The sequence below is a fragment of the Homalodisca vitripennis genome, chromosome 5, assembly GCF_021130785.1.
Source record: "Homalodisca vitripennis isolate AUS2020 chromosome 5, UT_GWSS_2.1, whole genome shotgun sequence".
Taxonomy (NCBI): domain Eukaryota; kingdom Metazoa; phylum Arthropoda; class Insecta; order Hemiptera; family Cicadellidae; genus Homalodisca; species Homalodisca vitripennis.
The window spans coordinates 39,590,467-39,608,812 of NC_060211.1; the positions used below are offsets into that span (position 1 = coordinate 39,590,467).

Consider the following 18,346-nt stretch of genomic DNA (forward strand, 5'->3'; position numbering starts at 1 on the left):
AATACATAGTCGCTTTACATAATATAGGGTCAAGTATATTGATCATCCCATCTCTTTCCTCTCTTGTGTTATTTATTTATTTCTTGACAATATTGTAGGATACGTTTTGTTTGAAATTTATTATGAAACAACAAACATATCCTGTTACAGTTGTATATTGATTGGCTTCACCTGTAGTAACATTTTTTATAGTTTTGGTTTTAGAGTCTAAAGATATTTATAGCCTTGAAATATAGTTTTTATACCTTGTCTTTGTTGAAATATAGTAGTTGTCTTCTGATGATAACTTAAATGTAGGTAGTTCTGTTTTGCAATTGTAGAGTAATGGGCGTTCGAATATACTACTGTGGGGAACAAATTTTTTTTACAATTATAGTCATTCAATTATATTATCTCCTACTGTTGGTCTGGAAAAATCACTATTAATTGTTCCGAATTAGCCCTTGGATGTTTCAAGGTTCATGATACTTATATTTTGTTTATCTTAAAGCTTTATTTTTTCAGAGATAACAGTGTGACCTATTTTCTTTTTTTTGTGTGGGTAAATGATCTGAATCTCTGCCTGGAAAAGTTTACCTTACTACTCAAAAGCTAGGCTCATATGATTATTTGTTACTGTGCAAAAATGCTGTGTCAGAAAGACGCAAACCATTAAGTTATCAGGGATAGCAAATTTTATTTATTACCCCGGAAACTTTTATGTCTTGAAGTGATACATCGATATGATGCATTAAGTTACTTGATGCTATTAATTACATGTTTAAGTAACTGTGGATAGCGTAAAAGTGTTCAATCAACCACTTATTGACAGAGTAAGTATAATACTCCTCCTAGTGGATAATTTATCAATTGAATACTTGTGATCTAGTATCTTATTATATAAATGAAACGAGAATTATTTCTTAGTGAATATTAACTAAGTAATTCAACTTGTTTCAGTTCAAATCATGTCAAACAGGAAATTGACAGTTTATAATCTGATGGATAAACTGATAATAGGATTAAGTGTGTGCATGTTGGTATCCTTGACATTCTGCCAAGGAGATTCATTCCTTTCATTGAGTGAGATGGAAAATCTGTTTGACACAGAGCAAGACCTAGTCAAGGCTGTTAATGACTACATCAGGCTTGCCAACTTTGAACTGGACATCATAAGAGGGTCAGTAGAGAAAATGTTTTTATAAGTTATAGTGATAAAACGCTTTGGCTATGCTAAATAACTCATTGTTTAAAATTATACTGCATCTTAAATATAACTAACCTTTAAAAATATAAATATATGAAAATAATTTTAATCATGTCAATATTATTGTCAAAAACTACATACAGAATTTGAAGTTTTTATTCCAGGCGCTTCAGAGAGCTCTCCAAAATTCAATCTGAGATAAAAGATCCTGCCAGCTACATGGAAAACCCAATAAATGCATATTCTGTTGTGAAAAGATTGGTCAATGAGTGGCCAGCAACATTCAATTTACTGGAAGGTTCAGGTAACAAGAACGGTTTTGATTAGTTGCAGAAATTTCAAAAACTATTTTAAGAAACAGCATTATACATAGATTGGTTGATGTCTCACTTCTCATACTTTGTTGGGAGGACTCAATCTAAGATGTTGGACTTTTGATATGATTTATATCTATCTGTCTAAAGGCTCAGATCCTGTCTATCTGTCTAATCCTGCACTTAACTTTTTGTTAATATTGTTGACCTAGTACTATACCCCTGTTATTTGTTTAAGTGGCCCATGAGGATGGGCAGAATAAAGCAAATAAGGGGACAGCCTCTCCTTGCAAAAAATCATGATAAAGCAAATAAAGTTGTTCAATGACAGCAGGATAGGTGTTGAAGGCTCCAGAATTGTTTGTTTGCTAGCAGAATAGTAGTTTTATACATGTCAATATTTTTCTTCCCATATTTAATTTAACAGTTGCACATAACAAGTGGTTATTTATTTATTTCAAACAAAGTAAAAGATACATTCTTGAGGCTCTTTTCTTATTGGAAATTAGATATTTTTGTGAAGCCTTTCGTTCAAAAATAAAAACCTATATTATTGGGGTGTTTGTTTTATATTAATAAAGTAAAAGATCTAGAATAATATTCAGGCGAAATATATTCTATTGTAAACAGGATACTATTTTCTTGTACATCACATTTTTTGTCTCAATGGAAATTAGAGTTAACTAATTGTTTCCTAGTGCCAGAGAAAAAGCTGCCAGATAACTGGGTTCTGAAAGATATGGTGTCTTGGATCGTTCAGTGGCAGCTGGAAAATGGTGTATCAGCAGAAACTATGGCTCGGGGTTTGCTCAATGGAACTCTCCCTCACGCACACCTGACAGGTGGGACTGACATTGCGTTCTCTTTTGTTAACATTCGTAACATAACACGTTTCCATATTGAACATAGTTTATGTTTATAGCTCATAGTCCATTATTCATAGCTTGTTATCCAAAACAATAGCTAGTGAAGTTTCATGTGATCTGTGACTACAAGTCACAATCCAATTATTATGATTATAGATCCAATCTATTGGCTTATATCAGACTGGCTGAATATTTTTATCACTTCATATTTCAACGCATATGTTGATTTTCTTATTAGAACTCATATGAACAGTCAAGTAAAAATTATTTTGGTGGGATCCATTTAAGTCCAGGTGCACAAGCAAGAACTAGAGGTCCAGAAGATAAACCTGAGGTCTTGCAGGTTAAACCTGATGCAAGATTTTATAAGATTCAAAACTTGAGAGTTTAAACTTGAAATATAAAAAAGGGTGTGAATGATTGTATTTTATAAGACAAGGACAGCCGTCACTCTGACTAATAATATTCTTAATGTGTGAGCGCAGTGGCATAACTAGGACTTGAGTTGGGGGGAGGTGAATTTGATTGAAAAAACGCACAACACCAGGACTTATAAGATAGATATAAATTTGAATAAATTAGATAAGCTTAATTCAAATTTACAAATTTTACTATTGTATTTCAAACAAGTTAGATGGCTGTTTTAAATATTTTTGTTATTTTTAGGGCTGTTATGGAGGGTTCTATCACCCTCATCCCCCTTTTAGTTACGCCACTGTAGTAATTCCTTTTATCTAAACCTAGCTTAAGTGTTACAGAGCCCCTCTCATATCAACCATAAAATTTGGAAGTGTGCTGTTAATTTTGACAAATAATGGCATTCTCAACCCTCGCTCATGACATAAAGTACTGTATTTCTAGGCTGTTTATATTTTTACTTTGCAATGCTGGTTCTATGATTTCAATAGAATGTGAACACTATACATTGGCCTTGTCCTTTTCACTTTGCAAATGTACGTGTCAAGTGACTATGACCATTGCAGATACTTTTGTTTGGATGTTACCTGTGGAAGGGTGCATGAATGTCTCTTGAGCCCACAGCCCATCACACTAACTGCAGTCCTGGATCCACTAGGTGCAGACCTGTGGTACTAATAGGAGTGTAAAAGCTCTCCCTGAAACAGTTTTTGAAAGTTAGAAGCAGTATCACCAAATCTAAATTGTATTTTACGAAGACTAAAGTACCGTAACTTTTTTAGCTGGGGACTGCTATGACATTGCTGTCCACTGCTACCACACCAGACAACTACAGCAGGCTGTGACGTGGCTACGGGAGACTGAGCTCAAGATCACCGACTCTGGAGATTACACAGCTTCTCTATCCGCAGTCCACGAGTACACTTTCTTAGCTAAGTGTCTTGCAGGTAGTACAGAATGTTTCTATTTACTATGCAATTCGCACTGTAGCAAATACATATCTTTTAAGACAGGTTGAAAAAACTATTACGATAAATATTTGTAAATACTCAATTATCTTAATGCTCTTAGTGTTTATTATTTTATTTTAGGTGATTTGGAAGGTGCTGTTACTGCTTTTCAAAGCTTCCAGACTAGTGACGACAGTAAGCACCTATCTCCTCAGGAGGTCAAAGGAGAGTATCAACTTATGAAAATACAAAATTGCAAAACTGCAGCTCTTGAATATAAAAAAGACCAGGTTAGTGTGTCAAAAAATTCCTCATTCTACTAATGTGATGAACGTACTCCAACGTTTTTGAAACAGAATTTAGAAAACGTTTAGTGGAGTGTTTTGTTAGGGTTATTGGTAACTGTTCATTTTTAGTACATGAAGGCATTCTGTCGTTTTTGTATGTCTTATGAATATTGTTTTGATTGATTGATTACGGTAATGATTGACTGCATTTAACAGTAAGGTCTAAGCATTTTCTTAGATCTGGGAAATTTACATAAAGATTTCTTGATATAATCATTAGCATGTGAAGGGAGATCAACTTTCGATGTATTTCTTAAGATTATTAATGCTAAATATGAATGCTAACATTTGTCTAACATCTTTTATTATTCCCAGTGATTGTTCAGGCAATCAATTGCTCTTTGTGTTATATAGGCTTTCTGTGTTACATTTAATCCCACTTCTGACTCCATATTCTGGTCCTTAGCAAATATAGACTCCACATATTTTAAAATAATAATGTATGGAGGATCTTCTCTAGAGTTGAGAAAATTAAGGTTTGTTGATTAATTTCCTAAAATCCACCTCTTATATCAGTTTACCATCTACACGATGGTATGTTTTCTATTCATTTCAGCTGGATCACAATTGGTAACTCGTTTTATAGGCAAAACATCTTGATAGCTGACATAACTAAAGAAACTTTGGGAGTAATGTTCACGTAGAAGAAATGCTGACTTTGGTTAACTCCTTCATTACCTGAGTTGGTTGATTCGACTACTAAAATTTGAAGTTTGACAGTTTAGTCCGGGGTTTTGGAGCAGCCACTCAAACAATGACTCAAATCTTGAATAAATGTCCTTTGCAATCCTTTTTGGGGTATTAACATAACTAGATACTGATATTAAGCCCTTAACAGTTTTTATTTTATACTTAAATAAAGATGTTTTGTGTAACTGTTTTTTGCTGGTTTTTAAAGAGACAGGTTTGTAGAGTTTTTACATATAATCTTTATTCAAATTTTTGTTTTCAAATTGTTGTATTTTAGACATTGTAGCCAAAAAGTTGTTTTGTTTAATAACTTTATTAAGGCATTTTTTAAATTCACACAAACAAGACCAATCGTCTACCAAGGATGTAGCCAGCAAGGGGGTCCAAGGGGTTCGGACCCCCACCCGCATCAAATTTTCAATTCCTTTTTTAGTAAACAATTATTATGATTATTTAAATAATTCAGTATTACTATCATGTACTGCTGAAAGATCGTTATAAACAAAGAAATGGGTTAAGAACTTTTTAAAGAACAAAATGGGGCCTTAGTCTCTGTTTACTACGGAAAATATCAGTTGTCTGAACCCCCCAACATTTTTCCTGGCTATGTTCTTGTTGTCTACTCATGGGTTCGTTGTTTCCATGGTACAATAAACACTAGAAACAAAACCATAAAATACTCCAGGAGGGGTGACATGTGGTAGCTGTCTGCACTGTGCCACTACAGCGAACTCACCAAGGTGCAAAACACTCATGACAGAGGAGTGGTGACATTTAGTAAAAAACACCAGAACTACTTACATGATGTGTGGTTGTCATAGAAATGTATCTTGTGCAATATTATGGCAGGCAGCAGAATAAAGCAGGAATAATATAACAATTCGTAATATTACATCAGTAGCATACTTTTATACTATCTCTCTGAACATACTAATATCAAATAAAAAACCATGAAAGTATTTAGGAGCTTTTCATTGACTTAAGGCATTAGTTAGCTCTGTAATCAAAGATATATTATATTCCTTACTCCTATAATACTAGTAAGCCTATATTAAACTTTTGCTCTTTATTCCTATACATACAGTATCTTAGAGTTGTTTCAAACAATTGATTTTTCTATATATATCTACTGATTAAGTGTTATTGGTCAGTGAAAAATAAGTGTAAGGTGCAGTCTCATTACATCAATACAAAAACTGCACTCCTCATTTTATTATGACTTTGAAGACATAATAAACATTTTAGTAACTTTAGAAAAGAAATGTATTAAATACTATAAAATATACTATTATTTTTATTGAAGCTTTCTCCATTTTTGGAAATGATTTAAAATTCAATTCATTATAATATGTTGTGCATCAGAAATAATACATTAAAAAATCTACTCACTGTAAATTAAAAACTATTAGCTTAATTTCTAACAGAGTTAACTATTAATTGGTAGTGTACTAGCTTGAGACCAAAGCTTGGGAAGGAACTTTTTTGCTTTCACGGTTAGTTAAGTTTGAACATAACAATCCAACCAGAAGTGCGCAATTCCTTTCCCTTCATTGGTTCTTGGAGGCAGCAGAGACCTTGAATCTGGTAATCTGATTCTTTTCGGAATTTCAACCCAAAAAAGAGTCAAAACAGAAGATTTGGAATTGTTATTAAAACTTTACAGTTTTTTTAATTTGGCACTTTGATAGAAATTTAAATACAATTTGATTCCTTTGACATGTAAATTTATTAGTTCAACTAGCAGTTAATCGCAAGTTCACAAGGAATTTCGTAGGCTTTGCACATGTGTGAGTGAATTATATTCCTGACGCGTCTTGAGTTAGAAAATATGGCAAAAAGTTTATATTTATAGCCATTGTGATTTACTCTGGTCTTAGTGTCATAGTTGGTTTTGTGTAATTTCTACTATCAAGAAAATATATATATATATAAATAAATACACAGATCTGAGAAGCCTATTTCTGTCAAAACCCAACTATAAATACAAATAGCAATAAAATCAAAGCCATCTGGGACGTGATCAACAGTGAACGGGCATCCAAAAAAACAGTCAGAGACCAGTACATGGGAGCTAAACATGGGGGATGGCATTATAAGCAATATTGACCAAAATAGTAAGACTTTTTAATGAATACTTTACATCGATTGCTGAAGAAACACTAAAAAAATAACAACCCTCCAAACAGACCCACTAATTTAAACATATCTGACAAAACCGACTGTTTATAACTACTTTTCAGTTGACAAACCCGGATGAGGTGCTCAAAATTATTCAGTCTTTAAAATCTTCCTCTTCTGCAGGAGCAGATGAAGTTTCATCAAGGATGGTTTAAAACATGCAGTTATGAACTTTGCCATCCGCTGAGGTAATTTAATAAACAAGTCTTTGACTCAGGGAATCTTCCCTTCAAAAATGAAATTATCTAAAGTCTACCCTTTACATAAAAAAGGTAGCAAAACATGAGCTACAGAACTTCAGGCCTATATCCCTTGTGTCAACATTTTCAAAAGTATTAGAAAAAATTGTACTGAAAAGGCTCCTAAACCATTTACTAACCAACAATCTTCTTACAGAAAGACAACATGGTTTTCTAGCTGGAAGATCCACCAACACTGCCCTTATTGATTTAATAGAGCACATAATCAATAACATTGAAGAAGGAAACAATGTCACCACTACTTTTTCTTGACTTAAGTAAAGCGTTTGACTGTTTGGATCATCATTTGGTCTTGGCTAAAATAAGTTCTTTTGGCATTAAGGTGACGGCACTACAATGGTTTAAGAGCTACTTAAGTGACCGGAAAACAAATAGTGACAATACAGCACACAACTAATGGAATAACCAAAACAGCAACGTCCCCACCACTAACCATGACTCGGGGTGTTCCTCAAGGTTCGGTGCTGGGCCCTGTTTTGTTTATCTTGTTTACCAGTGACTTACCAAATTATATTGACACATACTGCTACCCAGTCATGTATGCAGATGACACTGTTCTGACCACCTCTCACAAATCGACAGAGCTTCTTGAAATTGACACCTTCATTTCCGTTAGCATGGCCCATCAATATTGCTTAGAAAACGACCTAGTTTTCAATGAATCAAAAAAACTCAACACATCATATTTGGAAAAAAAACAAGGACAAAATTACAATCCCACATGACTTTGAAATTTCTTGCTACACAAAACATCTTGGACTGACGTTAGATAACTCTCTCTTCCTGGAGCTTTCATATTGATTCTTTGTGTCATCAGCTGAGCACAACAGTGTTTGCCCTAAGAAGAATAAAATCTGTAAGTACCCCTGAAGCCACCCCGAACAGCTTATCATGCAATATTTGAGAGCAGGGCCCGATATGGAATTGTACTATGGGGAGCATCCTCAAACAACAACCTTCAACGAGTCATGGTTCTTCAGAAACGGGCAAGTAAGAATAATGGCTGACATTGCACCACGGGACAGCTGCAGAGATTGCATACAAATACCTAGATTTACTGACCATCACATCTCTTTACATACTTGAAGTCATCATGCTTGCTGCTAAGTTAAACTTGCCAAAAAACAATCGTCATGGTCGAACCACAAGACATGGACTTGACTACAACTTACCTGCTCACAGGACCCGCTCTGTTCGCAAAGAAACCCTCATATGCTGGAGCTAGACTATATAATGCTTACTATCGAGCTCAAGACAATTGAAAAAAAAAAATCTAAAAAAAAGGACTGTATTCCTGGCTTGTGAAGAAATCAATTTACACAATCAGTGAATTCCTTGAACATGCAAATTGTCGCAACACTGTTAAAAACTTACAAGGAACTAAAGGCAATTGATTTCCATTACATTGTATTGATTTTCATTTTATATTATTTTGTATTTGACACCTGTTCTAAACTTGACGTTTATGAATAAAGCTTTCTGTATTCTCTATTCTGTATTCTGTAAGATGGGTTTTATAACAGTCTTTAAATGTATAGTAAAATTTAGATCGTAACTTTGTCTTTTATATTTGCATTACAGTACTGACCAAGCACTGGATACTAAAATTCTAAAATGTACAGTTAAATAGTTTAATAATTACTGAAACTTTTAATTTTCTTATCTGGATATTTTCATATTCTGTTCTTAAAAGTAGTTACAGAATATGTTGAAATATGTTGTTATTATCAAGTTCACTCCAGGCTTTCAAGATTATAAATGTAAACAAATTGAAAATATTGGTTAAATGATTTAAACAACCATACGGTTGTGCTGTCATAAAACAATGTTTACAAAGAACAGTTGATTACATTTAACAGGCTCTTTCAACTAATAATATTTGTTTTCTGTAATGCAACTTTAAAGATCAAGGTGGGATTTTTCGCTACTTTAGATACTAGTGGGGCATAGCCCAGAGGGATTTTTGAAATAAGAATAAGACCTATATGTTAACCAGGACCCTAAGAATGTCCATGTAAAATTTAAGAACAATTTGAGTAGTTTTTATGTGATTGACACACATACACATAAATATAACACACATACATATTCCATTAGATATTTATATAATAGAATAGATTAATCAACATAAGATAGTGAAACTGGTTCTGGAAGAAACAAACTGGATAGTGAATCAATATTATTAAAACTCAACCTTGACTATTAACGTAAAAAAGAAACAAGTAGTTTTCACACGTTAGACCAATCACTGAATCTTCCATGCAAGTCCTACAAGGGCCCAAGTAGGTAATTGTCCTGAGGATGAACATAGGACACAATCCTAGGAACTTCCCACATTTATTCTGAGTATTTTAGTCTCTGATGTTTTCAATAGGCCGAGTGCTTTTGTCAGAGCTGCTAGTTCTAAGCACTTACATTAAGTACGATAATAATCCCTAAATGTAATCAAAAGATATACTAGGTCAATACTTAACAACAAATGTTATTCCATTTATTTTCCCACCCTTATTCATCCATATTAGAAGTTCAACTCCCAAAAGCACCTTATAGATTCCTGCAGACATTAAGACTCTAGATTTTTAGTATTTAAGTTCAGACATAGGCCTTCTAAGGTCATATTACCGGGGAATAATGATCAAGATGTTCAATAATGATTCAGAGTGTTTTTTTTTCTTTTTTTTTTATTAAAAATTTGATCAGAATGTGACATACTTTAAAAACAGTGACAGGGTACCTGCTCTAACAATAGGTTAAAGTTCAGAGAGATCAAAATCATGTTGAATTTCTATGATCATGGACAGTCAGAGAAGAGTAAAATTATGTTGAAAAACTATCAAGGTAAAAGTTTTTACATAATTGCTCTATTTTTGATATCTAAATCTTAATATACCTAATGTAAATCTTTAAATGCCTGCTATCAATAAAAAAATTGTATTTAGAAATACATAAGTACAATAATAAATACATTACAACAGATCATATTCTGACATTTATATAAAATTCTTCAAATGAGTAAATGGGTTGATCTGTTAGTCCAGACTAGTTTTAAGGCTACTGCAGTATGTGCTCTGATGTTGTCTGGTAGGAGGTTATATAATTTTTTACTGATTTAAGTTGGATTGTTTCAAAAAGGTCGGTTCTGTTTCTTGGAATGAATGCATTCCTTGTATCATACCTGTGACTGGTTTCTCTGGAAAGAATGCAAATCAAGATAATTTTAATTGTAATTTATCCATTTTCTTGAGATTTTAAGTGCTTTTAAAGACAGTTTATGCATTTTAAATAGTAATCAGTAGGTGTACATATGATGCCAGTGTAGAAGATACACACTTAATCGTTGCTTGTTTAAGGGGAACGAGAGAGAGAACAAGAGAGTTGTGTGAGGCGAGAGTTCGGTACTCCAGTTCTCCTCTCTCGTGTTACTTCCTCCACTTCAATATCCCTTATCTTCGGCTGGCACCATCGAGAGTGGAGGAACAGAACTTACGACCTTTCGTGGCTTTGATTCACAACGTCCTGCAAGATAACGAGATTGTTCATATTATCCAGAATTCTATTGCTCAGGTGAGGACCAGCAAGCCGTGGTATGTCAGTTTGTGTTTACATAATGTTTCAGCTTTTCAAAATCTAAAACCTTGATAATCTATTTAAATATTCCTTTCATATTAATGATGGGAATCACTAAGTAATTGTTGGGTTACTCATCACATACAAGTCAAAATAAAACCTCTTCCAAAAGGTCTAAGTATTAATGCTGCTCTTTTGGTAGTAATTATCTAAGAGCCAAATTAATAAGATTACAATCATATGTTACAATCATATGATCATATGTTATTAAGGGGACTTGAACGCTCCATATAAACCCATGTTAAATTAGGTACTTTTGTGTCCCATTATCTTAGAAAGTAATAAAGATACCAACCTGATATTTTTATCACTTACTATGTGGTCCTATACAAAGCTACTGATCTACTTTTATGAACTTATAACTCTGTTTGGCCAAGTTATGATTTTTTTTATCTAGCGAGTTCAAAATAACCCTGAAATATAGACTATTTTTCAGTAAAATGAGGCCTAATAAGTCAATACTTGTTATAATTGTTTCTTTGTAGATCAGTAGCATCATAGATAAGTACTAAACATCCTGTAAAAATTTCAGTTTGTTATCTTTAGTACTTTCAGAGAAAACGGGTCATTTGTGTGAAAAATCCAAATTTTCGGGGAAAACGCAAAAAAAAACTAAAAATTTAGATAAAAAGTACATTTTTCACAATACTTGAGCTCTAAAACCCTCCAGGAACATAATGTTCATCATTCTCCTCTTCCTCTCCAAGAGCTCTCCTTCTTTTCTTCACTCGACTTTCCTTGGTCATCACTACTACCTAATTTCTTCTCAGAAGAACTGGGTGGCACTACAACTTTTGGAATAGTAGGCCGAGGCCTAACTGTTGAGTCTTCATCTGGTGAAACTGAAGGTAACCTTTTATAAAACCTATTACCTTTATTGGTACGTTTTTTAAAGATTCCTTTAGGTCTAGTCATTATATTATCAAAGATCACTTTGAAATAAAAGTCTATAAACACTGAGTCAACTTCCAATAATAACAAAATATTGTCAGAACAACAAAGTTGCTAGGTTACAAACAATTGTCAATAACAAAAACAAGCAGACATCTGTCAAAACTGCTAAGGTCATAGAGAAACAAAACCTAAGAGTAAGTAAATAATAAATCAGTAAAATCAGCACTATAAGAAAGCTCAACACTGGATACAGCCGTCAATGGCGTTGCAGAGGCAACTTCAAAAATTTATTTGAAGCATTTAGAAATTTTTGTGAGTGATAATATTAATATCATTGTATTCCGAAAATGTCAAACTACAATAAAAAAAAAATAAAAAAATAAATGTTAAAAATAATTTTTTTTTGTCCAAGTCCCCTTAATATTCAGAAAAGTTATTGATTTTCATCATGCCGTTTATCAAATTAGTGCCTGTCTTAGAAAAATTATACAATAATTATGTTTACTATACTAAAACAGATAATAATTTACTAAATATTTGTATGATAATTACTTATCTAAGAATGTTACTACTTTGATTTAGAAAAAATTATAAACATGAAGATGGAAAATTGTTCTACATTTGGGTTGAACATTTTATCTACTTTTTAAAATATTTAAATAGTTGTGATTCAGTTTTGGTTGTAATTTCATTATAGTCAGTTTATGTAGAGAAAAAGACATACAGTACTACATATTTCATAATATTTTTAGATGAATATTGTATAGTTTTAGAATATTCTAAATTAAACTAGAATCTTTGTTCAGATGGCAACACTGACCAAAGGGGAAAATGGACCAGTTCCTTTGAGTGATGATGCACTGAATCTCAAGTTAAACAGAAGAATGTCAATCCTGACCCACCTTGACCTGGAGGGATTTTCAGATACTAACCAAATCAGTCTCTTCGGCCCTGGAGGAAACTTTACCTCTGTTAACGACTTCCATACAAAGGTGAAAATCAAAACTGTGCAAAGAGGATCGGTATGGTTTTACTTGGAACTCTTTAATTCATTCATACTGTTCTTTATTCTTTGTTTAAAACCAATAGCACTTTGTATACATACTTTATTTGTATACAAAAACACGTTAAGCAGTACCAATTTAATATTATTTAAACTTATTATAATAAAAATACCAACAACAGATGGCAAAGATAACAATATATAACAAGATTGGGTGGTAATAATATATCATTAACTACAAATTTAATACTAATATAACTGAAAGAAATATAAAAACAATAAAAATAATAATGCTTATAAAAATGACTTCAGGGATATTAAGGATAAATTTTAACAAAATGGCTAAATTAACTTATATAGAAGAAAAAATATATAATTCACTATCTTCAAAAAAGAGATATAAAAGTTAACAAAAAAAAAACTAACTTTTATAATACTATTAATAGTAATAAAATTTACTTGTAATCTGGAACAGAAAATGTCAACACAAAACCGAAAATAGATTTAATAAAACAAACTAATAAAGACACCTCAATGTTCTTCTGATAGTCCTGCCCAAACTTCACTTCTTAGGTATTATTGCATACAATCTACCACATCTACCAGTTTTGGAAGCACTAATCTACAAAATTTTAAGTCTACATTTGTATTAGTCAATCAGACAGATTATATGCATATGCATTTTAATCTTCTAATGGACATCCACGGCCAAATCTATTTTCTTTACTAAATTTTCTGGAGTCTGCTCCCAGGCCAGTGCTCAGACCGGTTTTATCGAACAATTTTACTGGGGTCCAGGCCAAGCCCTGCCACACGTCTATGAGGTGAAGGAAGCGTGGTGGGGGGACATGACAGGGCCCAGCCGAATATCTTTTCAGGAGCCCACCAAAGCTGAGTATGGGCCTGTCTACCCCTTAATACTTTTTGAAAACAACCTGAACCTTTTGGCAGGCCAAATGAATATGTTAAAAAAAAGTAAAGTGTATGGTAAGGTAATCAGGCAGGATCTGTGGGTAATCTATATTTTTGTAGGTTTTATATACAAATTCATTGTATATAAATATTTATGAAGTTTTAACTGTGTTTTTTTTAGTATGGGTACATTTGGTCTTGTAAATATTCTTTCTATACATCATTGCTTTCATGACAAGGAATTAGGTTGTTACAAAATATAATTTCAATAGAAAACAAAATATCAATATTAAGAAATACATATAAAGAAGTCAATCAGTGATTATTTGTTATTGTATGTAGCCTACAACAAAATATGCTGGCACCTTTCTTGCTTATATTATACCTCATAATTTTGGTGGATCAGACAGAATAGGTACTACACTAATATATATTTAATGTTTTTATTTCATTGTTTTAAATAAATTCTAATTCTGTTTTTAATTTCAGGAGAATGAATTGTCCACAAAAGGTCTACCGATTGGAAAAGTTATTTACTTTGTAAGTGAATCAGGATTTACCTAAGTATCTAAGATCACTGAGGGAAATGCTTGTAAGATTATCAAGCAACCCAAAAAATTATTTTTGACGATGGAAGGATTGTGAAGGAAACAGGATTTTTCCGGACATTTGCCATCGTTCAGTGAAACAAGAAATCAGTAACACTACGTTTCGAGATCTGCAATCTGATCTCTTCTTCAGGTATAACTAGCTAATACATTGTTACAAACAAGGTTAAAATTAACAAATCATACCAAAGCGTTGTGGCACGCTTAAGTCAGGAATCACAACCACCATGTTGTTTGTTAACTTCACTAACTCTAAAAAACATGCACTTAATAAAAAAACTATACACAACACTAATATAAGTGTTATAATAACTAAGTAAAGGGCAAATGTCCAGAAAAATCCTGTTTCCTTCACAAAAATCTAGATAATATTTCAATAAGTTTTTTGGAGTATTTTTAGTTTTTTAACATACAATAATATGGGTTATATAAGCTGAGGAAAGATGTGATCATACACAACTTTCACCATTGCAAGACTTCTGAATCTGACGTATTGTTTCTCCCATCTGGTTTTAATTTTGTTATTTTACTGCTTTTAAGCTTAATAAATAATTAATGAAACCAAAACATGGCGTCTTCATATTAGCTCTCTACTTCCACAACTGAGTAAAGTCTTTTATTCAATCTTAACTTTCCTAAGTAGTTGATCATCATGTTCTTAGACAAGACGTGTACTTTGGGCATAATACATAATTGTTTAAATACAATAATGCATGATAATGTATTTTGTTAAATGCAACTTGGGCATATTTTACAGTAGATACTATAAACATTCTCTTTTCATTAATAACTCTTTTCTACTTCAATACCTATCCACTACAAAAAACTACATTTGAAAATTTTCATTCTATACTTGTATTAATATGTACAATCATTTCATAACAAATATAAAAAGTCAAACATCTCTTAAACAGTTCTACATGGAGACAATAGCTCTCCTTTCTCATCACAATTTCTACAGTGAGAAAAAATTATCTAGACTTTTCTTCAAGATCAATTATATAAATTCTCTGTTGCCATGGGGTTTGGGCCAACCTGGAGAATGTTGTTTTTCTCTTGTTCTAGTCAAAAATATTTTAAAATTAGGTTAAGGTTAGTTTTGTAAGTTTTTAACTTGTTCTTTAAATATAAATGAAAATATCTTTTACATAAGTATGGTTTTAAGTTCTGACAATGCACCTGTTCAAACACGAATGGTGCATATTTATTGTATAAATTTTACAATAAATATGACTATAACTACGTAACAGCTGAGTGAGCCAGCTCAAGGAGGTCTGACAGTGTTTCCATCGCTCAAATTGGTCGTGGCACCAGTCAAAGGTTCCGCTCTATTCTGGTTCAACCCTCTTGTCAACCAGGGGTTCGAGGACATCCAGATGATGGAAAGAGGTGACTGTCCAGTCCGTCTTGGTTCCAAGTGGGGTGAGTGTGACATTCACTTTTTATGTGGTAATCTAAGTCAGTTCAAAGTTAATTGATGTTCTTAATCATATAAAGAATAGACAGTTTTGTTGAGATAAGTAGAAGTCAAAGCTTATGGATGTGTTATTGGATCAGAAATACTTTCAATATCTAGAGACTTCTTGAATTTTCAATTAGAAAGAAAGATAGTGATGCAATCAAATTATTTATACATTTTTGTCACAAGCTTTAGGTTCTATATATTTTCAATGAATCGTCAGTAATAATCTAATATCTGCTTTTAAACACAACTTAAACTACGTATAAGGATTTTTCACTATTTTATTTATACTTAGGCATTAGGTGATTAGATGTTCCTTAATAATAACAATATTTAAATATTTTATGTAAGTTTAAATAATCTTGTACTCCTAACTAATTTCTCTATGGATTAATTAAGATTCACCACGTTAAAAGTTTTAAATATTTATTTCATGTAAATGGTTCTATTAATGTATAAATTCCATTCATGCTTGTTCTGCATCAATATAAGTCTCCTTATGTACACTGTTAGAATATATAATCATTATATTGCTTATTATCTTTTACTATACATTGTCAGAACATATATTTCCTTGTTAATAACATATTGTTATATTTCTCAGTGATGATGACAACAGTCCGAAAAAAGGAGCAAATTGAATTAAACTAGGAAATTCAGCACTTTTTTACATGTACAGAAAGTGTATACCAAGAACTTGAAGAGCAGTTTTACTTAATGCATTTTCATTAAATAATTAAAGAGTTTTATATTTAAATTATGGATTGGTTTTTTAATTTTTTATCCCAACTTCAAATAAGAACTTTACATTTTCAGCACTCACTATAGGACAAGCCAAAGCAATATTGATGTCAGATATTTTTATTGCACACAATTGCTTTCAAAGACCTTGACATTTTACTGCATTCTATATGCACTCTCCAGGAGAGCAGTGTCCTCTGAAGAATTATGGGCTCTTGCCAACCCAAGTGCTTCCATACGCTTGTTAATCATCACCTGTGTTCCCAATGTTTATTATTTGATTCTATTAGACACCAAAATAATGAAATTTGTCCAAATAAACTTTTGAATGTTCGAGGGACGTATTGAAATCATTATTTCACTAATTTAACTTGCCATACTCACAGAAAAGGTTGAAGATAGAGGTTTCACTGTAATTCTGTTCACAATGCGATTTGGCAGCAGGGTTAGAAACAACTATTAACTTAAGTTTGTTAATGTTGATGGAATGTTTGAAAGAATAATAGGATTTTGGGTTTGAATGAGCAATTGTTATATGTTACAAAATGTATAAAACAACATTACGAGGTTTGAAATCTATCCTTTTCATCAAGTGATGGTGTAATTACTCAACTCCAAGCAGTTTTCAATAGGTTTGACCCCTGTCTTTCTCTTCCTTTTTCGTGGTTTGTAATAAATAGTAAAAAAAATTGTTTCCAATAATTAATTTAAATGAGAACATTCTAAGTTTTGGGTTGTACGAATATAACGAATATTCTTTATCCATGAATATAACGTGTTTGCTAGAATGATTTTAATAGGTACCTTCAAAATAAAAAAATATGATAAAAATTACAGCATAATACCAACTAATGACTCAGGACAGGTAGTTAAAGGGGTAATAACAGCCAGCTGTGTCATAGTATTTATAAAGGGTCTGTACTTCTTTAAGAGCCATGGTTCTCTGAACAGAGTATAACTTCGTTAAATATGTCAGTTAATTGTCCTCTCACATTTCAATTTAGCATAAACGAACTATCATTGCATATCATTTTCGTCTACTTGAATAATTCATATTACTTTATGTAAAATGAAATATAACTGATTTCGAAATCCATCTTCCCTTTGTTCTCCATCAAAATCTGGTTATCTTATTCCTCTTGAAAACTCCAGATGAATGCTTTTTTGAATCTAATTGTTATAAATGTTTTGTTGCAAAGCATAAAATTTTGTAGTTAAACAAGTGTTTTTAGTACTTTATGTTGACTTTTTTGTGGCTTAGTTCAAGAACGTAACCAGGATAAAATGTTGGGGGTCCAGACAACTAATATTTTCCCGTAGTGGACAGAGAGTAAGGCCTCATTTTGTTCCTTATAAAGATCTTGACCCTTTTTTTGTTGAGAACGATCTTTCAGCAGTACATGTCAGTAATACTGAATTATTTAAATAATAATAATAATCGTTTACTAAAAAAGGTAATTGAAAAAATTGAAAATTTGGGTGACCCCTTGAAGCCCATTGCTGGCTATGTCTTTGGCTTAGGTTGGGGATATAGAAGGATTCACTTCTGGCTAGTTTATACCCTCCAGTTGCCAAGGGCGTATATAAGAAGGGACTCAGGAAGACTAGCCGGCAAAATATTCTTGAACCCCTGTCTTTGGAGAGTATTTTCTTCTTCTTAAATCACTCAGTGTGTCAGCCACCCCCTCCCCCACAATTATTTTCTATATACACTTCTGAGTTGAACCTATGTGTAAAGCAAAATTATAGTGTCACTTACATTTGGGCAACCCAATAGATCTCCAGGAGTGCCATATCACTAACCACAAATGTCGAGATAAAGGGATAGAAGAGTTGATCAATAGGTCTAGTTAACCACTGACAATGACTGTTATAGTGTTTGGACTCCCTT

General features: G+C 32.5%; 1 protein-coding gene across 1 annotated transcript; it reads left to right on the forward strand.

The window, feature by feature from the left end:
• The first annotated feature begins 919 nt into the window (after positions 1-919).
• LOC124363435 (prolyl 4-hydroxylase subunit alpha-2-like) lies at positions 920-16,474 on the forward strand. The gene is made up of 11 exons (XM_046818684.1): positions 920-1,159; positions 1,351-1,490; positions 2,199-2,342; positions 3,566-3,730; positions 3,875-4,023; positions 8,094-8,194; positions 10,559-10,772; positions 12,536-12,721; positions 14,134-14,184; positions 15,503-15,674; positions 16,319-16,474. Exons 1-11 carry the CDS (start codon positions 948-950, stop codon positions 16,363-16,365), a joined length of 1,581 nt encoding a protein of 526 aa, XP_046674640.1. The 5' UTR covers positions 920-947; the 3' UTR covers positions 16,366-16,474.
• The last annotated feature ends 1,872 nt before the right edge of the window (positions 16,475-18,346 follow it).